The sequence below is a fragment of the Hesperophylax consimilis genome, chromosome 17 (assembly GCF_061612785.1).
Source record: "Hesperophylax consimilis isolate HC1 chromosome 17, BYU_Hcon_1.0, whole genome shotgun sequence".
Classification (NCBI taxonomy): Eukaryota; Metazoa; Arthropoda; class Insecta; order Trichoptera; family Limnephilidae; genus Hesperophylax; species Hesperophylax consimilis.
The window spans coordinates 5,281,410-5,297,077 of NC_142852.1; the positions used below are offsets into that span (position 1 = coordinate 5,281,410).

Genomic DNA, 15,668 nt, shown 5'->3' on the forward strand with positions numbered 1-15,668 from the left:
TAAGCGTTTGCAACGCATTCTTTTTTCATCCCAAAAGTACCGTATTTTTGCTTTCAATCGCGAAATGACACCCACAAACAAACGTATTTCTTGCTGCTTCTTGCTAGCACCGGATTATCGAATCCGTCTGAGCAACCTTTAACACAACACGGCATTAATTTATCACCTTGAAGAATTCTAGCACGCAACATTATTTTTAGATGGTGAAAGAAAATTCAAAATATTCACGCTAAAAACTTCAACTGACTTCAACTTTCGAAATGGCGTCTTGGAAATTACCGTTAATTTTTATCGGAGCATAACCCATGCTTAGCTTCTCTTTCTGTTACACAAGTCGCTATGGTAGAGAGCGAGAGATCAAACTACAACTTTTGCTCTGAGCCAATGAGATCTGAGCTTTCAGCTACAACAGCTTTGTCTGTAAAAATCTGGGTTGGGGATAACTCTTCCCATCAGGGTTACAAGGTCAGACGGGAGTTATACGCCCCTGGGACAGAGGAAACTAAAAAAGGCGCGACCATAGACAATAAAATATTAATTCGTAGCCTACCCCATTCATTGGACTAAAACATTATTTAAAAAATAAAAATGTTTGAAATGTCGAAATATTCCATCACAACAAGAAAGATCTTTAACCCTAGAAAGATAGTCTGCGTAAAATTTACGCATGCGTTTGCGAAATATCGCTCTCTCTTTCTAAATAGCGCGAATCCATAGCTGTGCGTTTAGGACATCTTATTTGTCGCTGAGAGCTGTCATGTAGTGTTACGGCCGTTGTGGCCAATCTAATCTGAGCCGAATACTCGACTCAACCCTGCTGAAATGCCCAAATCCGTTTTGCCCAAAGCACTTGATCGCCACACCACTCAAATTTAAGGAAGCTAACCTCGTGGATTAAAGACGCTGAAGGAAGACCTACTTATAAAAAAACTGACAACAGAGCGAAATACGCGAAAGCAATCGATCTGTCATCGCTGTCATCTGTCATCAGTTCACGCTCTTGTCGGTTTTTTAATTCGAATTATGAACATTTTGAATATAGTAGATGCGGTGGAATGGGCCGATATGCTTGATAATAATATTGGATTATATAGGCGGCGACAAGACGGCGATATAAATTTTATACATATATTAAATGATGCAGACTTTTATACCCGTTTTAGGATGACTAAAACGTGTTTTTTATACGTTTTGAGCCAAATAGAGGATAACTTGACTTACGCAAGCGAAAGGTAAAATTTTGACTTATTCGAGTGTCATTGAATATATTTAGCACTTATCAGGTCTGAAAACCTTTTATCTAATGTTATCATGCTTTGTTTATTTCTTTTTTAGAAACTGCCCAGTTTTACCATGCAATCAATTGCTTGTTGCTTTGCGTTTCTACGCAACTGGAAGTTTCCACATAACAAATGGAGACTTTTTTAAAATTTCCCCATCTACGACCAGCAAAATCGTAAAAAATGTTTCTCGTGCCTTGGCAAGTTTAAGGCCTGTCCACATTAAATTACCAATAGGGGAAGAAATGGAAGTAGTAAAAAGGGAGTTCCACGAAATAGCCGGATTCCCCAACGTAATAGGTGCAATTGATTGCACTCATGTCAAAATTCAATCCGTGGGTAAGTGCCAGACAAGCATGTGTTTTAGTTTTGTCTGCATGTTTTTCTGTACTGTACCAATTAAGTATTGTGTTGACCATCTGATTTCTCCGAAAGGTGGACCAGAAGCTGAAACGTTCAGAAATAGGAAGGGCTACTTTTCCATTAACGTGCAGACCATTTCAGATGCCAGAATGAGAATAAGAGACATTGTAGCAAGATGGCCAGGATCTACACATGACTCTTTCAAGGCTGCCGAGCCAGAGCAATGTTCGAGACAGGGCAGTACCCAAATGGAGCACTCGTAGGAGATATTCCATTAATGGTGGACTGACATGCTTCGCTCTAACTCTCTTAACGTTCCAAACTCTTCTCCCATTAGCTTATTCGGAGAGTCATTTGTCATGTTTTCAGTTGGTTGTTGGTCATTCACTGACCCATAAGGGTTGGGAAATGGAAGGTTAGGTACATTTATAAATTAAACAATCTCTTCTTGCTATACAAATGTCTCATATATTGCAATAAATGAATCCACGCTACTAGAAAAAGCTTTATTCTCTTTGTGGATGGATTTGGCAGTTAATTTACTGATTTTAAATCTATTTTTGCTGTCATGTCTCTCTAAACTGTCGGCCAATGAAAATACATGCAGTTTTGTTAGGTTTTGATGAGCAAATATTAAATATTCAGTACTCGACGTAAAATGTGTTACGAGGTTGAACTTTCAGGAAATTAAAAAAAACAAAAAAAAACAAAGAAAAAACTGTTTTGTTAATGAAGGTTTTTTGAATCTGAACTCTTAACTGTAACCTTTGATAAAACTACAGAAAAAACATCATCCACATAAAGATTCAGCATTAAAAAACTAGGCAGAAAGTTACAAGTTTTACATAAATAATAGAAGAGTTTACAGTTTATAGGAACATAGTATGGAATGTGTTAGTATGGAATGTTATAGGAACATAGTATGGAAGCAACACCAATAAACCGGAGTGACCAATCACAGGCATCCGGAACGTTGGTGTTGGCAGCTCTCTATGCCGTGAAGGAGCGCATCTAGTGGAGTATCCTTGTTCATCAGAGCGTTTGGAGTGGGAGTCGTAACCCTCGGCAACAGAGACTCGAAGATGTGGGCAACATGAAAGCAAACCAAAGAAAGATTAAAAAGTACACATAAAAGGCATTATTATTGATATTGGTCTGCGAAGCTAATGAACGATGACCAATAAACAAGAATCATAAATCATAAAGAAAATAGTTCCCACAAAGCAAAACTAGCAATTAATAGAATATAGGGAGAATTTGATATTGTTTACTGTGACATACATATATATGCACATTATGAGAATATTTGAAACAACTGAAAATAACTTAAGAAAATTGTGACATACATATATACGCACATTATGAAAATATAGGAAATAATAAAAAAAACAAGAAAAAAATCCTTTAGTGCGGGAATACTTAGCGCGTGCACCATTCTCGAGTGCTCCAGCCGAACGTGGATTTACTTGATTTTAAGGACATTCTGCAAAAGAAAACAGTATAACATTATTACAAATGTATGTTTTATTTCATATTTTAGACATATCTGCTGACACCATATCGAAATCCGGAAACACCCAACCAGAACAACTACAACACAAAACATATAAAAACAAGGAACGTGGTAGAAAGACAATATGGATTGTGGAAAAGACGATTTCCGGTCTTATCCAATGGCCTACGACTAAACATCGACACCACGATGGCAGTTATAGTTGCATGTGGAGTTCTTCACAACATATGCATCAATCGTGGGGAGGAATATCCACAAGATTGGATCCACGGTGTTGGTGATGAACCCAACAATGTGGCATTCAGGAACAATGCAGGGAACAACATCGCCCATTTAAATAGAGACGTTATTGCAATTAATATGTATGTACAAGCATTATAATATTAACAATTACCACTTTCTAATTTCTTTGTAATTGCCTCCTGAGCTCTCCTCTCCAACTTCAATATATCCAGTTGGATTTCCCATCGGATTTCTGCTCGGGCTGCCTCTGCGACCTTCTGCTTCCTGGCATCACTAAGGATTTGCAGTTGTATATCCGATTGGGCTTCTTTTGAGACCCTCGCCGCATCGAGCATTTCCAGTTGGACTTTCAAGTGGGCAGTCTGCATACTCAGGAGGTCGCATTGCAAAAGAGACTGGACCTGTTTATTGTTATTAGTTAATTTTGTAGAACTCCATTTCAATTTTTATTTATTTTATATATTCAATAATTTGTTATCTAATGTATAAAAACAGTTTGATAATGCCTTCAGAGGGCGAAACAGCTGTAACGCATAATAATAATTACAAAGCAGAACTTGTTTATAATAAACTGTTTTTATACATTAGACTGGACCTTTTGCATTTGAAAGTTTTCAGTCTGGGTCTCTAATAACACTCTTTCCGTCGCAAGTTGGGTGGTAGCAACATTTTGCAGGTCACTAAAGAGCGAGTCCTTTGTTGATTTTCCCAAGCACAGTCGCCTCTTGAATGCCTTCCTTGGAACTACGGGTCGAACAGTTGATACCACTGGCATCACTGGACTTTCAGGAAGTGTGAAAACTGGATTTTCATCCTGAAAAAAATATAAAAAGAATATCAAGTTTTATAACCAGCCACAAGTAATTTAAAAACAAATAATGTGTAAACCTTTCAAAAGACCGTGTAATAAAATAACATTTTACACAAGTATCTATGGGAAAATGAAGAAATTAAAATATTTTGCAGATTAGTTATTTCAAGTTATTGATGGCCGAGCGGTAAGGCTCACGACTAGCAATCCGGAGGTCGCCTGTTCAATAATAATAAATAGTATTTTTGCTGTACATTACAGAGTGGAAGATACTCTCAGTATCACCCTGTTTGTTGTAACACCACCATTAAAGAATTGAAAGATGGAATGAAATGGTTTTAGCCATGCTTGGTGACCAGATTTGAATACCCAAGTACTTGTATAACCATCTTCCCCTTCCTTCCCTAATACCTTCAGTTTCACAACACACCCCAATTGGAGATGCCGCAGTCTCACCGTACTGACTCCCCGGAGTTGGGAGCAGTTGAGACACCAATGCGAACAATGCCATTATTGACAATTAGTCGGCTGCTCTACTTCCTCCCGGCTGTACCTGTTGCCTGTTGCCTGTTGATCATCTTGGACGGCAGGACCATTGCAATCAAACCTTTCAAAATAGAATACAAATATGTATGTCACGTTAAATTATATTAAATTCTCTCTATATTCTGTTAATTGCTAGTTTTGCACTGTGGGAACTATTTTCTTTATGATTTATGATTCTTGTTTATTGGTCATCGTTCATTAGCTTCGCAGACCAATATCAATAATAATGCCTTTTATGTGTACTTTTTAATCTTTCTCTGGTTTGCTTTCATGTTGCCCACATCTTCGAGTCTCTGTTGCCGAGGGTTACGACTCCCACTCCAAACGCTCTGATGAACAAGGATACTCCACTAGATGCGCTCCTTCACGGCATAGAGAGCTGCCAACACCAACGTTCCGGATGCCTGTGATTGGTCACTCCGGTTTATTGGTGTTGCTACTTACTGTTATGATCAATAATACATACTATGTTCCTATAAACTGTAAACTATTCTATTATTTATGTAAAACTTGTAACTTTCTGCCTAGTTTTTTAATGCTGAATCTTTATGTGGATGATGTTTTTTTCTGTAGTTTTATCAAAGGTACAGTTAAGAGTTTAGATTCAAAAAACCTTCATTAACAAAACAGTTTTTTCTTTGTTTTTTTTTTTTTTAATTTCCTGAAAATTCAACCTCGTAAGACATTTTACGTCGAGTACTGAATATTTAATATTTGCTCATCAAAACCTAACAAAACTGCATGTATTTTCATTGGTCGATAGTTTAGAGAGACATGACAGCAAAAATAGATTTAAAATCAGTAAATTAACTGCCAAATCCATCCACAAAGAGAATAAAGCTTTTTCTAGTAGCGTGGATTCATTTATTGCAATATATGAGACATTTGTATAGCAAGAAGAGATTGTTTAATTTATAAATGTACCTAACCTTCCATTTCCCAACCCTTATGGGTCAGTGAATGACTAACAACCAACTGAAAACATGAACAAGTCATAAGTAATGTGCGCTTTCCAGCTATTGTTGAACTACAATGACAATGCATTGACAAGCTTTTGGATTCCACTACGTAATGGTAGTACTAAAAGTGAGGGTTTATTTGAGTGCGCCAATTCTGGGTCTACTGCCATATACCGTAAACATAATGTATTCCTAATTGCTCCGGGTACTAATGCTGACTCAGTGGACATGTTCAGTCATCACCAAATACCAATTTAATTAAAAACAAGATATTTTAACTTACGAATTTACCATCCCGGAGGAACTTAATCCAATTGCTGCCTCAACCTTCAGCAGCACTGGATCTTCTATGTCTTGACTGGGCCCTCCACCAATTCCAAATATTTGGCAACGAACACTTGCCCTCTGTGTTCGGGCATCTCGTTTCAAGTTGTCCCACGCCTTTTTTAGAGCTACTAGGGGTCTGCAATCATATATAAAATATTACGAGAAATCAATTGGGATGTATACAAATTCTAATTAACCAAACATTGCACTCTTCCTAGAAAGGTTACGCAGAGAGGACAGTCTGTCAAACCACTTGCCTCGCCCACAATCACACCATATATCATACATACTCTTCTGTTATTCGGACTATTAACATAGCCCTACTCAAATATCAGTTTTTTTTTTTATCTTGCCGTGTCTTCCTCGGGCGTCCCCGACTTCTTCCACCATCCAAATTCGCGTAATAATATACTCTCCTTACACTCCTTAGTTCGTTCATTCTACGTGCCCAAACCATATTTCTTAATCGAGCTTCAATGGCATTTGAAGAACACATTATTATATGAGATAATCAGTATGTAACTTACCGGTTAATTGAGTTGCTGCTATTAAAACCGAGAACCACTTCGTTCCAAGCAGTTTCTTTAGATTTCAAAAGTGTGGCGTAATTTGGGCCGCCTGTAGACCTAGACAAAATGACCCGCGACGAGGTAACTAAATCGACAAGTCGCATTTTCTCATTTGCGGTGAAATTTTTTGAGCGTTTTGCTTTGTCCATTTTGTATATTTATGATTTTGAATCTAAAGTTTCAACTGCATAAAACGTCAAACTTGACGTAAACAAAAAAGTTAAGTCAATTAACACCTTATTTTTTACATATTAAATACGTTTGTTTTAAAAATATGAAATGTCGGTTTATGTATTACACTATTTAAAGTAAATTATCTGTATAAATAATAAATACAATTAATTAATGCTTCGGTATTAATTTGAAATGTAAAGTTTCTAATTTGACGTCATTTTTTTTGTCTATGTAAATAAACAGTGCTACACACGAGGTGTTATGATCAAAATGTTAGCCTCAGGCGAAATGGAGCAAATCACTACGATCACTTAACTGAGCAGCGCCTGGCTCAGGCTCAGAATTCCTTTGATAATCCATCGAAATTGTTGGCCACAACGGCCGTAAGTGTCGATAAGGTAAGTGTCACCTGTTTTGAAATATAACGAACGCGTGAGTCAAAATTACGCATGATTATCTATTACGTTACTTTGATGATATGTGCCAAAGCTGTTTGTAACTGATTTTTATATAACCATATAATATGTTTCTAATATAAATAAGATATCATGATAATTGTTGCTTTTGTACTAAAAAGGCTGATTATTGTAGTAAAAAATAAGTTTCGTATGAATGAGTAAGTGTTCAAAAATTTCGTTGATTTATAGAAGAAGTATAAAGTTTTTTTTTTCTTTTTTAATAAATAAAGGAGTATAAGTAAACTATATTTAATATAAATATTCTTAAATATGTGTTAATAAATAATCACATAAAATTTATTGAAATAAATAAATAAACCTCGACCTGCAGCTGCATAAAACATATGCGTCAATTTTACGCGTGAGTTTCTTTTCCGTACTACACAATATGATTATCTTTTTAGGGTTAAAACAAAGTGCTGTCCTGCAAAAACGAGCTTAAAGTATCTTTCTTTAGTGCTCATTTTTTCAGGACAGCGCAAGTAATGTAAAATCTTGCTCCAAGATGAACAATCAATCTGTCTAAAAAAATAATTTTTTTTTTTTTTTTTTAAATAATCTACGATGACTTGAAATTTGAAACTCTTTAAATAAAGGATTTGATTTATCATTCATCGGAAAGGGTTGTTATTGAGAAATCATTTTCAGCGTTCATGTTCGGGTTCTGTGAAAGTCCTATTCAAATTCTGTAAGTATATATTAATAATTTAGTATCTTGACAGAACTGAAATAATAACAGAACTTGAAAAAAATCTTTCATAGAACATGAATTTAATTTTGAAATTTGTAGAATACTAAAAATTCTTCTAAGCAACCCGTCATTTAGATTATCAAATATGAAATATGAAGACGTGCTTTTTACGACGTAATCAAATTATGTAATTTCTTTACTTTTAACAGAAAATTGAAGAACACAAAATTTTTTATTTCGTTTACTTAGAATACATTTATACATTTATATTAAGAAATTAAATTCAAGATAAGTCATGAATTCTTTATCGGAAAATAGAATTTCTTTGTCCTGCTAAAAAGGAAGTCACCATTCTTTTATGTTTTGATTAAAATATAATTTTATTCATTCATTTTTTTTCTTGGAAAATGATTAACATATATTGAACTACTACTAGGAGAGGAGTTTTTATCGTAGCCAGTAAAAGAACCGGGCATTTTCATGTGGTACTTTGTACTTTGGACAAATCAACATAATACCTTGTTCCAAAAAACTCAAAAGTAGTTTATACTGGGACCAAGAATTAAATACTTATGAGCTATTTACAACCCCCCCATGGAGTCGAATAAATATTGGCGTAAATTACTTCCTTCAGAATTTTTTTTTTCTAAATAACTGCCCCTACATGGATTTGAAAAATTACTGTGGGGAAGCAAATATCGGAAATTTTTGTGGGGAATTACTTTTCACAGAAAACTTCTATGGAAACCCCTTATCTAACTTGACTCAATTGAGTGTTTTGATGAATTTTAAAGGAATTTTGACCCATATGTGTAAAAGAAATGTACAATGGACAAAATCAGAATTGCTTGACCTAAATACCTATTCGATTAGAAACGATTTGATTTCGTTTTTCTTGTTGTGTTTTGTTTTAGGGTCACGGATTTCTCACTGTTAATAGATTAAAGATATGCTAGCGCTATAATATTTACAAGACGCAAGTCGAAAGAAGTTGTAATGTTCTTAAAAGGCCAGGTTCATGAAAATTATATTAATTGTCTATGACTTCATTCTTGTCTATGCATAACCTATATATTTTTTGACATGTGGTTTCTTCTCCGACAGTCTTTCTTCCTGTTTCTAAACTTTGTTTATCCCGCCCTGTTAAACTTATTATCCCATGCATGTGATTGTTATTGGTAAGTAATAATACTTTAATTCATCGTATTAATTTTGGTAGCGGCTGTTCTTCCAGTTTAGTTAGGGAATCATTGGGTGTTTTGTCACAGCAGAATGTTTAAACTGTCAATTTGACATCTACATATTATGAGATTATAATAACAAATGCATTTTTTTAAAATTACAACAAATATACGTATTACAGATGTTTTATTACAGATGGATTACAACGGAATGGCGGTAGACATAACAGTTAATAAATAAAAGATTTACCCAAGATAAAACGACGTCTTTCTCAACCATTGTCAAAACTTCAAGGTTTTTTAATGTGTACTTTTGCTAAGACTTAAGAAGCCAAATTTTAAAAACTGATTTATATTAGAATTCCGTTACAACTTTTATCTGTTTCAGATATATTTGTTTGGGGTTAAACAAAATACCAAACTCAACCAAAGCAGACCATGGATCTACTGAAGCCAGATACTATATCCATCAAGACGGAACCAGAGCTCCAGGAAGAAGGTGGAGGTGAAATTCCATTTTCGAATTTAGATTTCGACCTCCCAGCTGTAAAGAAGGAATGCTTGCAATATGCTGATAGTTCTCAAACAGCCAGTTAGTTGTATGCTTCAGCGAGATTCTTCTGGTAGTTTCGATGGCGCTGGAATTATGCCTAGGCAATAGGCTAGAACCTTCTAGAGAATGCGCGAAATATACATAGTCCAACTCGCAAATTATTGTCGTAGGTAGCTCGCTTGGACGTCGCGAATAGGTAGCTCTTAGACAGGTAGTTGTAACCTATTACGCGATGAAATTTGTTGCATAAAAAGTCTCGTACATTCTCATCACATGCGTTTTAAGCCGGTCGGCTTTCTCGAATACTCTAGCAGTATCGATCGCTACAAATTCATAAATATTGATTGAGAAAACACTATCTCATTGACTTAAAACTCTCTACTTACGGTGCTCTAGAGCAGTGCTCCGCAACCTTTTCTCACCTACGACACACCAAATTTCTTCCTAGAATTCCGCGGCACACCAAAAGCTAAAATATATAGATATTAAATTGATACGCAAAATTTACAATAATTTTTGTTTTTTTTATTTGAAAAGTATACATACATACATACTATTATAAGATATTTATTTTAACGCAATCTTAATAATTATTATAAAATAATAATAAATCAATGAGCGATTCATTGTTTAATTAACCTGCGCTTCTTTCAATGAACACAAAAGTTTTATATTCCGCTCGATTTTTGACAGCGTAACCCGAAGTTCTTGGTCAAGACCTTTTAAGCATGACCGCTTATCATTTTAATAAAACCGTTGAAAACCTTTGCTCACATAAATATGTCGTTGAAAATGGAAGTAGTGTTAAGAATGCTTTGACGGAAATGTGAGGATATTCTTTTTTAACGTAAATCCAGAAAACATCTAATTGATCTTCGGAGAAGTCAAGTTTTAATGTCATGTCATTATTTAAATCTGTAAATTCCACTCGAATTTGCAGAGGCAGTGCTTCCGTAGAATTTATTGCATTGGTTGCAAAAGGATTTCGAATCCAATCGTATTGTTCCGTATTAATGGAATAAAAATATTGACCAAATTTCTGATTTCTGAGGTGCTGATATAGTTTGGGCATATTTTGATTTAAAAGAAACTGACACACCTCGTGACGAAGCTCAAACAATCTAGCCAAAACTTTGCCTCGGGATAGCCAACGAATTTCAGTATAAAACAATAAGGATTCATATTCGGCTCCCATTTCTGCGCAGAGTATTCCAAAGATTCGCGAGTTTAGGGCTCTTGATTTAATTATGTTTACGATTTTAATGCATTCATTCATCGTGTTCAAAAGTTCCTCCGGTAAATTTTTGACCATCAATGCTTCTCGATGTATGCAGCAGTGGGTAAATTGTAACGTTGGATTTTTTTGTTTTACTCAAGAGACAAAACCCTTTTTACTACCCGTCATTGCCGCAGCGCTGTTCCGTGTAAACAGCAATGCAATTGATGATGGACACTGCAATGCTGTCCGAAACGTTGGCTAAAGAAGGAGTTAGCGCAACACGGCATAATACCCCAAAAACAAATAACAAAAATACTTTTGGCCGTGAAAATCTTAAATCATATTTAGCAATGCAATTGCTCCATTTAATATTATATATTTTGAAGAAATCATCGGTTACTTGAAAAAAATCTTCACCGGTAGTTCGCTCTGGAACCTCCTTACAAAATAAAAAATGTTCTTTAATAAAGTCCTCGTCAACGAAAAGTACAATAGCTATCAACTGTGCTTTATTTTTAATATCGGTTGTTTCGTTGATCTGAAGCGCAAATTTTTCAGCCAATAACAGTTTTCTAATCAGTGTTTCTAATATATTGTGAATACGTCTTTTAACAGCATCTGCAGACAATGAATAATATATTGTCACTGTGTATTAAATACATATTTGTATTTAATACACAGTGACAACACTGTGTAATGAATAATATTGTAAAATTTCAAATACATTGAATTTGACCGCGGCACACCTGTGTCCGGCTCACGGCACACCAGTGTGCCACGGCACACCGGTTGCGGAGCACTGCTCTAGAGCAAGGTTTTTATTTCTTGAAGAAGTTCCCTCAAGCGGACGTCTGAGGTCATTTTTATCTGATATTGGCCTTTAAAACTTCCATCCAAATTCCCATTTCTACATTGTTGATCAATGGTATCTTTATTCGTGAAAAATTAGTTTATTTTTTTTCAATTAAAAAAATGTTTCGTTTAATATCAATGGTACGAAGATACATGGCTGCCCCCATGTGGGTACAATTGGAGCAGTTTGATCCAGGCGTCTAATATTTTACCTAACACATGGCCCTTTATATTATTTTTTTAGCGTTACAAAAAAACACAAATCATCATTTTACCGATTACAGTGATATCCTGCCTTCGCGTGTGCTAATTTAGACTGTTAGGGCAGCCAAAATAAACTCGCGCCAGGCGCCGTTTGGATCGGGGCTGGCCATGCAAAGATATATTCTATTAATTGTCCTTTTTTATTCCAGGAAGCATAAATGTGGAGACAGTTACCATAAACGCGGATCTCGGACCCCGACAAGTTGAAACGGGGCTTACTTATATGAAAATTGACATAGATCTGCCGGATGTTAAAGAGGAATGCTTAGAACGCTTTGGGAGAATTACCAAGGCAGCAGGTAAAACCAATTTTCATTGTAAACTTGAACGATTCGGCCACTCCTATTTTTTTTTACGTTTCTAGGAACTTACTTCGCTTATTTACTCTAAGTTTAGGTAATAAGTTTAACTGAGTCATTTTCATCCATGTTATTTATCAAATTTGTCGACAGATCTTCAGACGCATTTTGTGGAAAAAGGATACATTCCTCCCGTTCGCAACGACTCCTTCTCTCCTAAGTCAAATTTTGCTATGAACGTACGCACCCATGTAACAGAAAATCCTTTTTCTTGTTCCAAGTGCAACTATTCATATGCTCAAAAGCGAAATTTAAAGAGACACATACTGACTCACAGTGGAGAAAAACCTTTTTCATGTTCCATTTGCAATTATGCATGTTATCAAAAGGATCAACTGAAGAGCCACATGCTGACTCACAGTGGAGAAAAACTTTTTTCATGTTCCGCTTGCAACTATGCGTGTTATCAGAAGGGTCAACTGAAGAGCCACAAGCTGACTCACAGTGGAAAAAAACATTTTTCATGTTCCCTGTGCAACTATGCAGGTTATCGAAAGCATCATCTGAAGAGCCACATGCTGACTCACAGTGGAGAAAAACCTTTTTCATGTTCCGTGTGCAGCTATGCGTGTTGTCATAAGGGTCAGCTGAATAGGCACATACTGACTCACAGTGGAGAAAAACCTCTTTCATGTTCGGAGTGCAACTTTGCGTGTTATCAGAGGGGTCAACTGAAGAGCCACATGCTGACTCACAGCGGAGAAAAACCTTTTTCATGTTCCTTGTGCATTTATGCATGTTATAGAAAGTATTGTCTAAAGAACCACATGCTGACTCATAGTGGCAAAAAACCTTTTTCTTGTTCCGCTTGCAACTATACGTGTAATCAGAAGGGTCAACTGAAGAGCCACATGCTGACTCACAGTGGAGAAAAACCTTTTTCATGTTCCTTGTGCAACTATGCATTTTATTCAAAAAGCAACCTAAACGGACACATGTTGATTCACAGTGGAGAAAAACCTTTTTCATGTTCCGCTTGCAACTATACGTGTAATCAGAAGGGTCAACTGAAGAGCCACATGCTGACTCACAGTGGAGAAAAACCTTTTTCATGTTCCTTGTGCAACTATGCATTTTATTCAAAAAGCAACCTAAACGGACACATGTTGATTCACAGTGGAGAAAAACCTTTTTCATGTTCCGTGTGCAACTATGCATCGAACCAAAAAAGCCACCTTAACAGACACATTCGGATTCACAGTGGAGAAAAACTTTTTTCATGTTCCGTGTGCAACTATGCATGTTATCATAAGAGTAATTTAAAGAGCCACATGCTGACTCACAGTGGAGAAAAACCTTTTTCATGTTCCGTGTGCAACTATGCATCGAACCAAAAAAGCCACCTTAACAGACACATTCGGATTCACAGTGGAGAAAAACTTTTTTCATGTTCCGTGTGCAACTATGCATGTTATCATAAGAGTAATTTAAAGAGCCACATGCTGACTCACAGTGGAGAAAAACCTCTGTGATGGTCGGAATGCAACTATGCAAGTTATCAACAGGGTATCCTGAAGAGACACTTGCTGACTCGCAGTGGAGAAAAACCTTTTTCATGTTTTTTGTACAACTATGCTTGTTATCAAAAGGGCCAACTGAAGAGCCATATGCTCTCTCACTTCGTAGGAAAACCTCTTTAATGTTCCTTGTGCAACTATACATTTAAGCTTATACTATTTAAGTTTTAAGATTGTATCTAAGTGAAATTTAGGATCATATTATCAGTGTCCATAATTACTTTGACATTAAACAAAATTCAAAACAATATACCTATCTCGCTATTGGTCAAAAGTGAGATCGCTTCGTGCTAAAATTTTGCGGAAAACTATTTTTTAGGCGTTGAGGATTATTAACCACAATGCTTAACTGTGAAGGTTGCCTAAACCCAATAAATAAAGATGAGTATATGTTTACGTGTACCAAGTGCAAAATAACATTTCACAATAATTGCCTCAATATCTCTGATTCCAAATACAAAAAAATGGCAGAAAAAAATAAAACTTCTTGGAAATGCCCAAAATGCCTAATCAGACCAGGATCACCGTCTACATCCTCGGCTGCAAATACCGACGATGATGATATGCTCTTTATTCGTCTGACCAAACATTTTGACCAAAAGGTCACTGAACTTAAAAAAATGTTCGAAGACGAAATTAAGGAACTGAAGAGAAGCAACGAATTTATAAGTAATCAATATGAAGATCTGTTATCAAATTTTAAAGTACTACAAGACCTACAAAAAGATACACAATCCTTACGTGAAATAAATATAAAGAATGACTTAAGAATTTCAAGCCTGGAAACCAGACTAGCCACTATGGAACAAAATAATCTCTGCGACTGTGTGGAAATGGCGGGTGTTGAATTGCGGCCGGGAGAACAACCAGCTGAAGCCGTTCTTCGGGTAGCCAATTCCCTTGGTATGCCATTGTTGCAGCAGGATCTACGCCTTGTGACCAGGACCCAGGACCGCAGAACTAACGCCCCCGATAAACTGCAAGTAAATTTCTACAACCAGAAAACGAGAGATATGGTCTTATCTTTCAAAAAAACAGCCAAAATACTTAACCCAAAATCACCCATTTATATTAGTGAAGTGCTTACGCCTTACTATAAGGAATTGCTGTGGAAAGCAAAACAAAAGGCTAAAGAAACAAAATTCGAATTTGTATGGTTTAAAGCCAATAAATTACTCGTTCGTAAGGGTCCGGGGGAAAAAATCATTCAAGTCAAACATGAAAGTGACATTAAAAAAATGGTATTGTAGATTTTTAATTCTAGAGAAAACCCTTACTGTAATGGATATTATTAAAAATGGAATGTATTACCAATTATAGGACGTCAAATCCTAAATTCTGTAAAAATGTACTACAAACACACTCATCCTCTCTTCAAATCTTACAGCAAAATATTAGATCAATTTCCAAGAATTTTGACGAATTCTTGCTACAACTTGATAATATTGGAACCTCTTTTCATATAATTATTCTTACTGAATGCTGGATACCAAAAAATTATGCTCCTAAAATTTTGAAAGGGTATGATCACTACAGCACTTCAATACATACTAAACAAAATGATGGAGTTGTTGTCTATACCAGAACTGACCTGATTGGTTTATCTGTCAAGGAAATCCAAGTCAGCGGTGCAAACTGTTTGCAAATAACTCTCAAAAATGACACATGTATCTTAGCAATATACCGTTCTCCATCCTCTTATAATATTTCACCATTCCTAAAATCAATTAATAACTGTTTAACTGAATTATGTAATATTAAAAATTGTATTATTGCTGGTGACCTCAAC

General features: G+C 35.8%; 1 protein-coding gene and 1 long non-coding RNA gene across 3 annotated transcripts; one reads left to right on the forward strand and one right to left on the reverse strand.

The window, feature by feature from the left end:
- Positions 1 to 936: 936 nt before the first annotated feature.
- On the forward strand, positions 937 to 2,412 carry LOC149415832 (uncharacterized). 2 transcript variants are annotated; one of them, XR_016303583.1, is made up of 3 exons: positions 937 to 1,232; positions 1,336 to 1,619; positions 1,716 to 2,412. It is a non-coding gene; the product is annotated as an uncharacterized LOC149415832 (long non-coding RNA). The 2 variants fall into 2 exon arrangements; XR_016303584.1 differs by having other exon boundaries at positions 1,785 to 1,827.
- Positions 2,413 to 2,508: 96 nt separating this feature from the next.
- Positions 2,509 to 6,872, reverse strand: LOC149415833 (uncharacterized). Its single transcript, XM_089641801.1, has 6 exons — positions 6,570 to 6,872; positions 5,999 to 6,178; positions 4,641 to 4,817; positions 3,995 to 4,213; positions 3,551 to 3,800; positions 2,509 to 3,126 (listed from the first exon to the last, which is right to left on the reverse strand). Exons 3-6 carry the CDS (start codon positions 4,719 to 4,721, stop codon positions 3,116 to 3,118), a joined length of 561 nt encoding a protein of 186 aa, XP_089497927.1. The 5' UTR covers positions 4,722 to 4,817; positions 5,999 to 6,178; positions 6,570 to 6,872; the 3' UTR covers positions 2,509 to 3,115.
- Between the last annotated feature and the right edge of the window lie 8,796 nt (positions 6,873 to 15,668).